The 14,235-nt window shown below is 53.3% G+C and overlaps 1 protein-coding gene across 1 annotated transcript; it reads left to right on the top strand.

Annotated features, from left to right (window-relative positions):
* The first annotated feature begins 7,078 nt into the window (after positions 1-7,078).
* On the top strand, positions 7,079-12,695 carry Cdk9 (cyclin dependent kinase 9). The gene is made up of 7 exons (XM_052725334.1): positions 7,079-7,625; positions 8,088-8,169; positions 9,761-9,851; positions 10,095-10,261; positions 10,364-10,535; positions 10,680-10,828; positions 11,805-12,695. The coding sequence occupies exons 1-7, from the start codon at positions 7,186-7,188 to the stop codon at positions 12,168-12,170; spliced, it is 1,467 nt and encodes a 488-aa protein (XP_052581294.1). The 5' UTR covers positions 7,079-7,185; the 3' UTR covers positions 12,171-12,695.
* The last annotated feature ends 1,540 nt before the right edge of the window (positions 12,696-14,235 follow it).

Consider the following 14,235-nt stretch of genomic DNA (forward strand, 5'->3'; position numbering starts at 1 on the left):
TGTCAGTTTTCTCTCGGTGAGCAGGGTGTGCCAATGTCTCGGTGACCAGGACACCAGACAGAGCCAAGCATGAAGTCAGTACCTGCTCAGGCGTGATCGTCCCTGTCCAAGCTAGCGGAGATAGGTGAGGACAGGTCTTCCACACCCTTTGAACAGAGATAGGGAAACTGAGGCACAGAAAGCCAAGGGGTTTTCCACAGGTCACAGAGAGAGTTGGTGGCACAGACTGGGTGCCTTGTCCTTCCAATAGTGCACAGGCTGGTTTTTGCCCTGCAAACACAAGTGTGTGCATAACTGTGTGTAGATGAGTGTGTGTATAGTGTGTATATGAGTGTATGAGTGTGTGTATGAGTGTATATGAATGTATGAGTGTGTATGTGTGTATGAGTGTGTATATGACTGTGTATGAGTGTATGTGTGTCTATGTGTATGAGTGTGTATGTATATGAGTGTGTATATGAATGTATGAGTATGTGTGTATGAGTGTGTATGAGTGTCTGTATGAGTATGTGTATGAGTGTGTGTGTATATGAGTGTATGAGTGTGTGTGAGTGTATATATAGTGTGTATGAGTGTGTATATGAGTGTATGAGTGCATATATGTGTATTGTATGAGTGTGTGTATATGTGTGTATGAGTGTGTATATGTGTGTATGAGAGTATGAGTGTGTGTGTTCTGTGCCCACCCAGAATGGATATTAAGGAAATGAAATCACCATGTACAGCTGTAGAGGGCAATAGCACGTGTTGGGACTGAAGAGTCACAAGGTGACTAATCCAGTTCTGAGTGACATCACCTCTCTACCTGTGTGACCGCAGGGACAGTGCCTGATATGCAGCCATCCTCCTGGCTTCCATCACTTTCTTTTAGCTTCTTCTATGCTTGGGATGGAACTTCAGGTCTTTCCCATGCTAGACAAGTTCTCCATCATGGAGCCACGTCCCCAGCAGCCCAGAGTGGACATTTTTGTTGTTGTTTTGAGATATAAATCTGACACAGCGCAGGCTGACCTGGAGCTCTGTTTCTGCCTGTTACATGTGAGCAACCAGCCTGCATGGCCCTAAAGCTGGTGGTGAGGCCTGTGTGAGATTCAGTGCAGGACAGGTGGGGCTCACCCTGGATCCTCCATCAAAGTCTTGTCCCCAAGTCAACTCACTTGGGGCTGGAAGCCGCCGGCCTTCCAGGCCTGCAGCTCCTCAAGCTCCTGTCAGTGGGAGGAAGAGAAGTCAGAGGTCATACTGGCTCTCTTGATGGGGTGAAGAGGACTCCACGGTCCTGAGAGAGAAAAAGACCCGGCCCTACAAGGTTACAGCTACAGGGTCCTGCTTATGGATGGAGGCCTGCAAGGACCACTGCTCAATGGCCAAGGAGGAAATTTCTAGACCATTATCTCAGTTACTTTTCTGTTTGTTTGCTTTTTGTTTTTCGAGAAAGGGTTTCTCTGTGAAACAGTCCTGACTGTCCTGGAACTCACTCTGTAGACCAGGCTGGTCTCGAACTCACAGAGATCCGCCTGCCTCTGCCTCCCGAGTGCTGGGATTAAAGGCGTGCACCACCACCGTCCGGCACAGTTACTTTTCTGTTGCTGTGACAAACACCACAACCGAGGCACTTATAAAAGCTTACTGGGGCCGGGCGGTGGTGGCGCACGCCTTTAATCCCAGCACTCGGGAGGCAGAGGCAGGCAGATCTCTGTGAGTTCGAGACCAGCCTGGTCTACAGAGTGAGTTCCAGGACAGGCTCCAAAGCTACAGAGAAACCCTGTCTCGAAAAGCCAAAAAAAAAAAAAAAAAAAAAAAAGCTTACTGGGACTCACGATTCCAGAGCAGACTCCTGGGGGGGGTGCCCCTTCTCGCTCCAGGTTACCTTCAGGAGATAGGAAGGGGGCCTAAAGCTTGGAAAGAGCTGAGTCCTCCCAGTGGAAGGCCAAGTGTAGCCCCTGGCTGCTTGCCTAAGAGACAGTTAAGATATGATTTGGACTAATGACCCAGCCTGTGATGTCAGCTGACCAGATCAGTGCTGGCTTTCTGGCCAGACCAGCTCTCCAACTTCTGTGTATTGTGCTTTTCTGGGCCTTGGTTTCCTTTCTGATGAAATGGGAATAACAGCAACCCCTACTTCATGGGAGAAGTCTCTAGCCAGCACACCATGGCCCTCAGCAAGCCCTGGCTCTGTGGACGAAGAGTGGTCACATGGGCAAGGAGCACAGTGGGCCAGGCCGGGCCAGCCAACCACGGTGGGTAGGTAGGCACATGGTAGGAGACCTGGGAAGCTGGATTTTAGAGTGTCTGTTGCCATGGCACAGACGCCCTGTCAGGGCCAGGCGTGCCGTTGGCCCAGGCGCCAGGGTAGCTGCTGGTGTCCCTGGGAGAATGAATGGGCTCAGTGTGGTGAGGAAGCTGTGCTCAGAGCCCCTTTGTGCTGCTTTAAGTGGCCGTTGGAAGTGTGGTCAGGGAGACCTGCTGGCTCGTGGCTGTCCTGCAGTCCCTCCACAGCCCGTGCTGGGGGTCCCACCCAGGCAGCCCTCTGCTGGAGTCCTGACCCTTCGCCAGGAGGACTAGGCTTGACCTGAACTGCCAGGCCACACCCCCTCTAGTCCCTTAGTCTTTTGATCCCCGCCAGTCCCTCCTGTGCAGGACTGAGCTAATGCTGTCCCCCACTCCCTCCACACCCCCCACCCCTCCGAAATAAAAACACTGCTTCTTGGAAAAGGAATGGGTCTTCCTAGTCCATACTAGCCCTGCTCTGGGGCTATACTGTAGATGCGTACTCATCACAATCTGGTGATTAGCCACCTGATATTAAAGGCACTGTAAAACCAAAAAGAAAGAAAAAGAGAGGAAAAAAAAAAAAAGCCAGCAGTGGTGCACGCCTTTAATCCTAGCACTCAGGAGGCAGAGGCAGGAGGATTTATGTGAGTTTGAGGCCAGCCTGGTCTACATAGTGAGTTCCAGGACTGCCAGAGCTACACAGAGACTCTGTCTCAAAAAAATCCGAAACGAGCCGGGCGGTGGTGGTGCACGCCTTTAATCCCAGCACTCGGGAGGCAGAGGCAGGCGGATCTCTGTGAGTTCCGGGCCAGCCTGGTCTACAAAGTGAGTTCCAGGAAAGGCGCAAAACTACAGAGAAACCCTGTCTCAAAAAACCAAAAAAAAAGAAAATTGAAACGAAACAAAAAAGCAGAATCAACAAATCAAAAGGCAGTGTAGCAGAGACCCAGGTTTGAATCCCAGCCCCACAGCTCTTTGGTTGTGTGGCCGAGCCTGGCTACTGAGCCTGTTTCTCCTTCGGTCACCTGGATCCAATCATAGCAGCCTCCTAGGACTACGGTGACACTTAGGGAGAGGATGTGGGTCAACACAAGGCCAAGCAGAGGCAGCGAAACCAGTGGGAGAGAACTTCCATGGTTGGATGGGGCCCTGGGTATCACACACTGTTCTCTGTTCTGCATCCCTCAGCGAGTGAATATACCCGCGTACAGCTCCCACCTCATGAGCCTGCTTTCACTTCGCCTCCAACAGACCCTAGCCACATCCAAGCTTGGGAGAGGAAAACGGTGCAGGTATTTTAGACAGTGTTCTGTTGCTGTGAAGAGATGCCATGGCCAAAGCAACTCTTAGGAAAGAAAGCATTTAACGATGGGCTTGCTTACACTTCCAGAGGCTTAGTCTGTTACCATCATGGCAGGGAGCATGGCAGGACCATGGCACCATACATGGCAGTAGAGCAGTAGCCGAGAGCTACGTTCTGTAGACAGCAGACAGAAAGAGACAGGGCCTGGCTTGGACCTTTAAAACCTCAAAGCCCACCCCCAGTAACACACTTCCTCTAACAAGACCATGTCCATTCCATTAAGGCCACACCTTCTAGTCCTTCTAATCCTTTCAAACAGTTCCACTCTGATAATTAAGCATTCAAATATACAGAGGCCATTCTTATTTAAACTGCTACACCTGGTAAAGTCAAAGGCTGGATGGAGTTCAGCTAGGGGAGCACGCCTTTAATCCCAGCACTCTGGAGGCAGAGGCAGGTGGAGCTTTGTGAGTTCAAGGCCAGCCTAGAAAAGCACTTTACTACGGGCTTTAAAAAAAAAATTATTATTTATTTATTGGTTTTTTTGAGACAGGGTTTATCTGTGTAATAGTCCCAACTATCTTGGAACTCGCTTTGTAGACTACACTGGCCTCAAACTCACAAAGATCCATCTGCTTCTACCTCCCAAGTTCTGGGATTAAATGTATGCGCTGCCACCACCTGGCTTATTTTTTATTTTTTGAGACAGGGTTTCTCTGTGTATCCCTGGCTATCCTGGAACTCACTCTGTAGCCCAGGCTGGCCTCGAACTCAGAGATCCACCTGCCTCTGCCTCCCGAGTGCTGGGATTAAAGGCGTGCGCCACCATGCCTGGCTTTGTTTTTTCATTTTTTAGACAAGGTCTCACTGAGATTCTAAACTGGCCTTGAACTTGCTCTTTAGCCCAGACAAGCCCTGAACTTTCAACCTTCCTGTTTCAATTTCTTTAGTAGCTGGGATTCCAGTCCACCAGGCCTGGCTTCCTTAGCTGTTAAATGGCCACAGAAGAGACTCTCCTGGGGTGTCATCAGCCAGTCAGTCAGCAGGCCGTTACTGAGGTTGGGTCACGTGATGGGCTTTGGTGGTTTTGGCAATCCACAGAAAGCAGGCAATATTCGAAGCCAACAAAGCAGAAGCCAAGCGGATTCAAAATGGCTAATTTCTCTCCACTGCCCTCCTGGATTTACCAGCTGTGAAGGACTGAGGCTCCAGACCGGGGCAGCCTTCCAAAGCCACTGACCATTCTTGCTTCTCCTGTGGAGGGCTGAGGGCCCTCGCTTCTGAGGGGAAGTGACTGGAAGATGTCAAGGCTCTTGTCGGGGGTAAAGGTGACAACATCACAGGAAATTCTGCTAAACCCGCTCTCTGCCCACAGGATGTGACTTAGGGAGGGCTCATGAGAAACAGGCACCAGCCTATAGCCTAGAAATCTGATAGTAACACCCACACAAAGCCCATGACAGCCCCCACCCATCGATGCACTGTTACCTACCACATCCCCCATGATCACCAAGGCAGGTGATACTGTACCCGAGTTTTGCCCTGGTTTCACTCTGAACCCAGGGTGGGAGGGACCTTGACATAAGTAACTGGAGTTTATTCCAAACTTACCTGTTTCAAAACCAGTGTGGCCACTGGCTAGCTGTGTGACCATGGTCCAACAATCTCACCTCTGTGCGTCAAGGTCCTTATTTTGCACAGTGGAGGTAAGAGTAATGCCCTCTGCATAAGACTGACAACAGAAACAACGCCCTGTACAAGGCTATATAGGGCTTAGCCACTTACTTTCTTTCTATAATTGTAATTATTGAAATGACTCCCCCTTGTCCCTGATTTTCTTTCCCCTCCCAACTTCCTACTTCAGATAAGCAGTGGATCCATGAAGGTGGGCTCCAGGTCATTGCCTGACATGCAGTTTGATTTCGGGACGCCCCAGCTGGCCCTATGGAGTGCCTTGAAAGGCCTCCTTGGCAGGACCTGTCTCACAGCAGGTACTCCTGGACACCAGGGTCACCAAAACCATTCCGCTTTCCAAGATGCTTCAAGCCTAGACAATGCGGGATAAAACTGGAAAGCAGTGCACCAGACCAGCCAGGACTGTATAACATGACCCTGGTCTCACTCAAACAAAAAATGAGCAAACAGGAAGGCTCCCTGCAGCCAACCCTGGGGAGGGTCGCAGCTATGAAGGCAAGTGGGCTTGGGAAATGGGTAAACGGCAGGTAGCTTTCAGGACCACAGCCCAGGAGGTGAAGGCTGGAAGGATCCTCAGTGTCACACTCAGAATTTCAAGACTGTAGGAGACATAACAGACTTCAGAATGATCTGGAATAGATTGGAGTGGGACAGGTGGAGAAGCTAGGCTGGGGGAAGCAGGACTCGGGGTCCATCTTTGGGAGAGGAGCTGATGGAAAGAAGGGGACAGACTGGGAAGATAGAAAACATGGCTTCGCTGGCTTGCATCTGGAGGGTCCTGGAAACAGGAAGATGATGGTGGAGGAGGGTATGACTGGAAGGGTCTTAGGGTGAGCAGTGGGTATCGCCTACGTAAGGACACCGGGCCTCAAACTCACTGTAAAAATGGAGCATGAGAAACCTCTTCATAGCTAAAGCCAGCCTTGTCACGGTGCCACCTTGAGCAGGCAACCTCCGATCTGAGTTGCGTTGCAATTTCTTCTGTAAAATGGGTTAGTGAACCTTGGTCACAGGATTGGTCACAGGATTGGTACAGGATTCAACCGGAACGCCCAGCATTTCTAAAGCACACAGGAGTGCTGGATCAATGTTAACTATTTTTGCGATGACTGACCCAGCACAGACAAGCTCTGGAGCAGCTCGGTGAAGGAGGATTCGGGTCTCATCCCTGCCTCCCTGATAACACAAGATCCAGGGTTTAGGCCTGAGCGTTGCTCGCTCTCCGCCTCCAGTGTCGCCGCGCCCCCTGGCGGCCGTCAGTTGCCATGTCAACGGCGGGTGACTGAGACGACGGAGGTGGCAGCGGGGGCAGTTCTCTCTTCCTAGGGGCTCAGGCCGCTCCCTCGGCACTTCCCGCCTTCGCCTCACCGGGAGCACATTCTCAGCCCCGGAAGAGGGGGCATTCGGTGGCAGCTGGCATTGGAGGGGGGGGGTAAACTGAGGCACGAGGCAGGGCGCCGCAGGCAGGTGTCTAGTGCAGGGCCCCACCTCCAAAGGCAGAGGAGGGGCTGCTGGCCGTGACGCGCCGACGGCGGACGCTGGACTGGGAGCGGGTGGGCGGGAGGCGGCGGCGGCAGGTGCGGCCGCGGAGGGTGGGAGGAGGAGGGAGGGGGCGGGCAGAGGGGGAGGGGAGGCCAGGACGGGCACCTCCCCCTTTATAACGCGCCCCGTCCCGGGCTTTCGGGCCGCCTCCTCTTCGGCTCTTCCCGTCTCGCCCCCTTGCCCGGCTGCCCCGGGCCGGGCTTGGCCAGGGAGCCCCCGCCCCCACCCCTCCCCAGGCCTTCCTCCCCCCACCCGCCGCCCCGCGCAGCCCGGCGGAGGCGGCGCCGTCGGAGGAGGAGGAGCAGGGCACTGCGGCTGGCCCCGGATCGGGAGCCAGAGCGGCAGCAGCTTCGGCAGCAGCGCGGCCCGGGCCAATGCAGCGGGACGCACCGCCGCGAGCCCCAGCCCCAGCGCCACGGCTCCCTGCGCCCCCGATCGGAGCCGCCAACAGCACTGGCGGCGGCGGCGGAGGCGGGGGTAGTGGCGGCGGCGGAGGCTCCTCTGCAGCTCCGGCTCCCCCTGGCCTCTCGGGAACTACAAGTCCCAGGGGGCCTGGCGGCGGGCGGAGACCGGAAGAGGCGGGATCGGCACCTCGAGGCCGGAAGTGGCCTTGGAGGCGGAAGTGGCGCGGCCGCGGAGGGGCCTGGAGTGTGGCGGGACCGGGAGCGGCGGGAGCTGCGGCTGGGGGCGGCGGCGGCGGCGGCGGCGCGCTGGAGGCGGCCATGGCCAAGCAGTACGACTCAGTGGAATGCCCGTTTTGCGATGAGGTCACCAAATACGAGAAACTTGCCAAGATCGGCCAAGGCACATTCGGGTAAGATTAGGTCGCGTGGGGCGGGGAGCCCAGGACCTGTACTTTCCAGGACAAACGTCGGGATGTCCGGGGTCCGGACCGAGGTGGTCCGGAAGCTTCTGTTAACCCGGCTGCTGCCTGGTCCCGCTAGGCCGCGCCGCAGACGGCCCCGGCCTAACCGAGCTGACTAGCGGGGAGGAGCCTGAGGCCCGGGATGGGGGTGGGGTGGGGTTCCCGAGAGGCGCTCAGGATGTGAGCGGAATCTTCGGGAGACACTCCCGGGGACGGAGCAGGGCCCGAGGGGAGAGCGCGGAGGCTGGGAGGGGGACGGAAGACACGAGGTGCGGAGAGTAGCGGCGCCCGGGAGTTGCAGGCCGCGCCCCGCCTTGTGTCTGGTCTTCTGCGCCCCTCTCCGCGTGGGGGAGGGGCGAGCCCTGCGGAAGTGCCTGATGGACTCTCCTGGGTCTTTTTCTGTGCCTGCAGGGAAGTGTTTAAAGCCAAGCACCGTCAGACGGGCCAGAAGGTGGCTCTGAAGAAAGTGTTGATGGAGAATGAGAAGGAGGGGGTGAGTATGATCCACTGGGCGGGCCTTCCAAACTGTGTCGGCTTTCACACTCCTGCTTCAAAGGGTTTTGTGCTGAGATTCTGTTTATACCTAGTATTTTGCGATTTTCCACGTAACAAGTACTTTGGCTTTCCACTTTGAGTTTTAAGTGGCAAAGTTTGGCGGGGACCAAGTAAGGGAGCCTGTACTTTGCATGCAGTGCATGTTGACTCCAGAAGTCACGCCTTTTAAAACACTTTTAGCTTAACGTTTAATTTGTGTTTTGTGTGAAGAGAGGCCTTAAAATGCGTGCACAGGCCTTTTAAAAGGCGATTAAGTTCAAGGCTATGTTTTGAAAGTGTGTTGCCCCTACCCAACCACTTTATTGGTAAAGAAAAAACTTTTTTAGTTTATTTTATGTGTATGAGTGTTTTGTTTTCATGCATATCTCTGTACCACATGCTTACCTCATGCCTGAGGAGGCCAGAAAGCTGTGTTGGGACCTTTGGGACTTGAGTTAAAAAGTTGTGAGCCAGCCGGGCGGTGGTGGCGCACGCCTTTAATCCCAGCACTCGGGAGGCAGAGCCAGGCGGATCTTTGTGAGTTCGAGGCCAGCCTGGTCTACAGAGTGAGTTCCAGGAAAGGCGCAAAGCTACACAGAGAAACCCTGTCTCGAAAAACTTAAAAAAAAAAGTTGTGAGCCACCATGTGGGTGCTGAGAATTGAACCTTGGTCCTCTAGCCAGTGTTTTTTGTCTGTCTGTTTTTTTGTTTTTGAAACGGGGTCTTTATATGTAAGTTGTGTTTGTTTGATGCAGGATCTCTCCGAATAGCCCCGCTGTCTTTGAACTCACTGTGTGGACCAAACTGGCCTTGAACTCACAGAGATCCAACTGTATCTGCTGAGATTAAAGGCATGGGCCATTAGGCCTGGCCATAGCCAGTGTTCTTAACCATTCAACTATCTCTAGTTCCAGGAAGTTTCTTGATCTTTACCCACTAGTGTTGGTGATAGAGACTTATCCCTGTTTGGGTTCTCTGAAATAAATTCCTAGCCCGGCATAGAAGTTTATGATTATAATCCCAGTACTCAGGCTGAAGGATAAGGATGGTTCACAAACAAGTTCAAGGCCAGCCTGATTTAGATGGTAAAATCTAGCAGCTCTTTGAGATGTTCATATTATTGTACTTATACTTTGCAAAGGCTGACTGCAGATCGACGTATACAACTTTTCTCTCCCTACCTCTTCAGGCAGGATCTTTTTTTTTTTTTTTTTTTGGTTTTTCGAGACAGGGTTTCTCTGTGTAGCTTTGCGCCTTTCCTGGGACTCACTTGGTAGTCCAGGCTGGCCTCGAACTCACAGAGATCCGCCTGGCTCTGCCTCCCGAGTGCTGGGATTAAAGGCGTGCACCACCACTGCCCGGCTTGAGGCAGGATCTTAACCCAGCCTGTCTGTGACTCCTGGGTAATGAGATTGGATTACAGACAGGAACCATCACACAGAAACCATACTCTCACCTGCCTTTCAACCTCTGTTCCTTAGTGTAGACCTCACCCTTGGCCAGTTCCTTGGTCTACTGCACACTGACTACTTCCTCTTTCTCCCCCCTAGTTCCCCATCACAGCCTTGCGGGAAATCAAGATTCTTCAGCTCCTAAAACATGAGAATGTGGTCAACCTAATTGAGATTTGTCGAACCAAAGGTGTGTTGCTTTGATCTTGTGAGCTAATGAGGCTTTGTTTCCACCCCTGAGGTAGATGTGCTTAAATTGCCTCCTCCTGGCTCAGATTTACCACATAGGTTCCTCTGATCTTCCTTTCATTGGAGTTGGTGCTTTCGTGACCACTCATGGGTGTCTGTGGGTTGGAGGGTTGGGAGTTGACTGTGGAAAAATGAAATGGGGGAAGATCTTTGACATTTTTTCCCTCCACTCATTCTGTATCAGCTTCCCCCTATAACCGTTGCAAGGGCAGTATCTATCTGGTGTTTGACTTCTGTGAGCATGACCTTGCTGGGCTGCTGAGCAATGTCTTAGTCAAGTTCACACTGTCTGAGATCAAGAGGGTGATGCAGATGCTGTTGAATGGACTCTACTACATCCACAGGAACAAGGTAGGGGCTGGAGGTACTGGGGGTGCCGCTGTCCTTTACGGCTGTGTGGCTGGGACTAAAGGACCCTGTGAAACCTGACTGAGCTCTCGTGTCTCCCTGAAGATCCTGCACAGGGATATGAAGGCTGCCAATGTGCTCATCACCCGGGATGGGGTCCTGAAGCTGGCGGATTTTGGACTGGCCCGTGCATTCAGCCTAGCTAAGAACAGCCAGCCCAACCGCTATACCAACCGAGTGGTGACATTGTGGTACCGGCCCCCGGAGCTGTTGCTCGGTGAGGACAGAGGGTGGCAGGGGCCAGGTACCTACCTGGCCGCAGCCTCCATTGCCAGGGCCTCTTGAGCCATCAGCCCTGGGACATCAAGTCTCAGGAGGCCCTGGGGCTTAAAGGGCCCACCTGGTACACTCTTCTTCTCAGGAGAGCGGGACTACGGCCCCCCCATTGACCTGTGGGGTGCTGGGTGCATCATGGCAGAGATGTGGACTCGCAGCCCTATCATGCAGGGCAACACGGAGCAGCACCAGCTTGCCCTCATCAGCCAGCTCTGTGGCTCCATAACCCCAGAGGTACGTAGCCAAACTGAATCGTCTTAGGGGTGCAGAGATCCAGGTCCCTCTGGCCAGTAGTCAAGAGTGAAGTCAATCCTTCATGGAGAAGAGGCTGGTTGATGGAGGATGTGGGCCTGCCGTTCAGGGCCTTACGGACGCTCTCTCACTCCTGAGCCTGTTGGTTTTATGGGCGTGTTGTATTAGCTTTCTGTTGCTGTCAGTGCCTGGGGACAGAAGTGGAAAGGTTGGCTTTGTTCAGAAGCTTCAGCCCATGCTTGCTTAGCTTTTGCTTTGGTGCTGAGATGCTGCTAAATATCCTGGCAGAGAGTTCACAGGAGAGCAGAGGTGTGGTCATGGCAGTGAGGACGCAGAAGAGCAGGGGCCAGTGGGGTGGCACACTGGCTTACCACCAAATGATATTCAAAATGCCTCATGGGATACATTTTCCCATTTGGCTTCCACCTCCCTGAAGTTTCCACCACCTTCCAATAGAACCACCAGGCCGGGCGGTGGTGGTACACGCCTTTAATCCCAGCACTCGGGAGGCAGAGCCAGGCGGATCTCTGTGAGTTCAAGGCCAGCCTGGGCTACCAAGTGAGTCCCAGGAAAGGCGCAAAGCTACACAGAGAAACCCTGTCTCGAAAAACCCAAACCAAAACAAAACAAAACAAAAAAACCAATAGAACCACCAGCTCGGGACCAAGCCTTACAACACATGAGATTTTGGGGGCAATTTAAAGCTTTTTTGGTGAGCAGGAATGTCCTTGAGCAGGGGCTGGCACATTTATCCCAGGTGACTTGTATAAAATGCCCGGACACTAGGGAATATGCCATGTCTGGATTGACCACTGCTTTCTTCTTGAAGACATCTGGTTCTTTGGGGTAGGGGCGTAGGGAGCATGAGGGAGAGGTGGTTTTAGCAAATCCAAAGCCCGGCGCCTTAGATGAGCATCCTTTCCCTCCAACCCTGTTTTCTCCTGGGCACCTCTTTCAGGTGTGGCCGAATGTGGATAAGTATGAGCTCTTTGAAAAGCTGGAACTGGTCAAGGGCCAGAAGCGGAAGGTGAAGGACCGGCTGAAGGCCTACGTCCGTGACCCCTATGCTCTGGACCTCATCGACAAGCTGCTGGTGCTCGACCCTGCACAGCGGATTGACAGTGACGACGCACTCAACCATGACTTCTTCTGGTCAGACCCCATGCCCTCAGACCTCAAGGGCATGCTGTCTACCCACCTGACCTCAATGTTTGAGTACCTGGCACCGCCCCGGCGAAAGGGCAGCCAGATCACTCAGCAGTCCACCAACCAGAGCCGAAATCCAGCTACTACCAACCAGACGGAATTTGAGCGCGTCTTCTGAGGCAGGCGCTAGGGCTCTTCGTAGGTGGTGGAGGAGAAGGATTGCTCCTCTGCTGTGTGACTGGGACATGTGACATGGTGGAACGTTTGAGATTTTTCTCCTCTAGTAGATTTTCTCCCCACCCTGGGCGCTAGGAACAGCTACCTGAGTGGACTGGAGTGGAACATTGGCTGCGAGTCCTGGAGGGTGCCAGGGCCAGCCTGCCTGCCCCTCTCTGGAGGGTCTCAGCTTGGACAGGAAGTAAGGTGGGAGAAACTCACCCACTGTGACGTTCTAAGAACTCCCTGCACCGCGGGAGGAGGGTACAGCCCCCTCACCATTCCCAGCCCTGCCTGGGGATGAGAAATTTGAGGGACAGAGGCACCTCAGAAATGGGCTACTTTTGGCGTAGACCTCAGGAGCATGGGGCTGGTGAGAACTCTTGGTTTCTTCAAAGGGATAATTTTATCGTGTTCCTTCAGTTCAGAGACATTCCTGGATGCAGTTTTGTTGGTTAAAATTAAAAGTTGATTTTTTTTTTTTTCAGTAAGTGGCTGTATTTTCTGCATTTAATTCTCAGCTTTTGTCCTAGGATTTGGTCTGCCAGGACGCTGTCTGTCTTGATTTTTTTTTGGTTTTTCGAGACAGGGTTTTTCTGTAGTTTTGCTCCTTTCCTGGAACTCACTTTGTAGACCAGGCTGGCCTTGAACGCACAGAGACCCGCCTGGCTCTGCCTCCCGAGTGCTGGGACTAAAGGCGTGTGCCACCACCGCCCGGCTGTCTTGATTCTTTACCACCCAACACTGTAGGTGGTTGTCTTGTTCTCCCCTCCTGGGTGGGTACCTTCCACAGCACTTCTCACCCTCAGAAGGCAAATCCACAGTGCCCCACTGTACTGGGCTTGGTGTTGGCAAGTGTCCTGTGAGCAGTGGTGGTGAGCGGCTGGGCCAAGGCTGCTTTGGCTCATAAACCCTCAGGCTTGACCCATGTGCAAGACACTGCAGACTTGAAATGGCAGGAGTGGGGAACGACAGCAGCAGCTTTAGCTACAGGGCTGTTTTATGAATGGGAACACAGTACGGGCCTACCCCTATCCCCTGGAGCTCATGCTCCAGTAGGTTCAGACTCAAAAAAAGGGAAGGACTGGGGAGGTGGCTCAGTCAGCAAAGTGCTCGCTGTACAAGCGGAAGGGCCTGAGTTCGACCCCCAGCACCTGCACAGAACACGCTTCTTGCCAGTCACCCAGGCACTGAGGTGAAGGTAGGGTTTCTGTGGCTTGTTGGCCAGTCAGGTGAGTCAGGAATTCCCAGGTTCAGTGAGAGACCCTGTCACAAAACAAAAGCAGTTGAGGATGACACCTGTCAACCTCTGGTTTCCACACACTAGCACACACATGTGAACATTGTACACACCCACAAGCATAAGTGCACACACACATCCACTACACACACCATGCCCTCAAAATGTAGACTGAGGAAAGGAAGTACAGAGCAGCTGAGAGTCAGGGTTTGGTGTGGAAGCAAAAGCCTCAGGCTGGTGAGGCTGGCCACAGCCTTCTGAACTTGTGCAGGCGTGTGGCTCTGTCCTTCCATGTGTCTGTGTTTGCTCCTTTAGTTAATGGTTTTACCCATGTGATGAAGCAGGAAGCAGGGTTGTTGACATGGCTCGATGAAGACCCCTGACCAAGCCTCCTGACCTGAGTTCCATCCCGGCAACCCACGCAGTAGAAGAACTGAGTCACGGAGCCCCCAGGTTGTCTGACCTTCACATGTGCGATGTGATGGCCACAACCCACGCACATGACGAACTTCAAGTTTCTGTAAAGTCCCGGAAGCAGCTAGCCAAGCTGCCCCTTCCTTATCCCTTTCTCCGATGTCACTGCAGGGAAAGCCTGCTTCATTATCCAACCCTGATACCCTGATGTGACATGTGTATTGTCCCCATCTGTGGAGGGAGGCACGGGTCTTGTTCCCAGCTCCTAGACAGTGTCAGCTGTGCTAATCTGACACACAGAAGACCGAGTTAGGGAAACACTAGGAAACCCTGGACTCATTCTCGATGTCCCCTGCAGTCTAGGGGCTGCTTC

Source organism: Peromyscus californicus, unplaced genomic scaffold, assembly GCF_007827085.1.
Source record: "Peromyscus californicus insignis strain IS unplaced genomic scaffold, ASM782708v3 Scaffold_7__1_contigs__length_154581171, whole genome shotgun sequence".
Classification (NCBI taxonomy): Eukaryota; Metazoa; Chordata; class Mammalia; order Rodentia; family Cricetidae; genus Peromyscus; species Peromyscus californicus.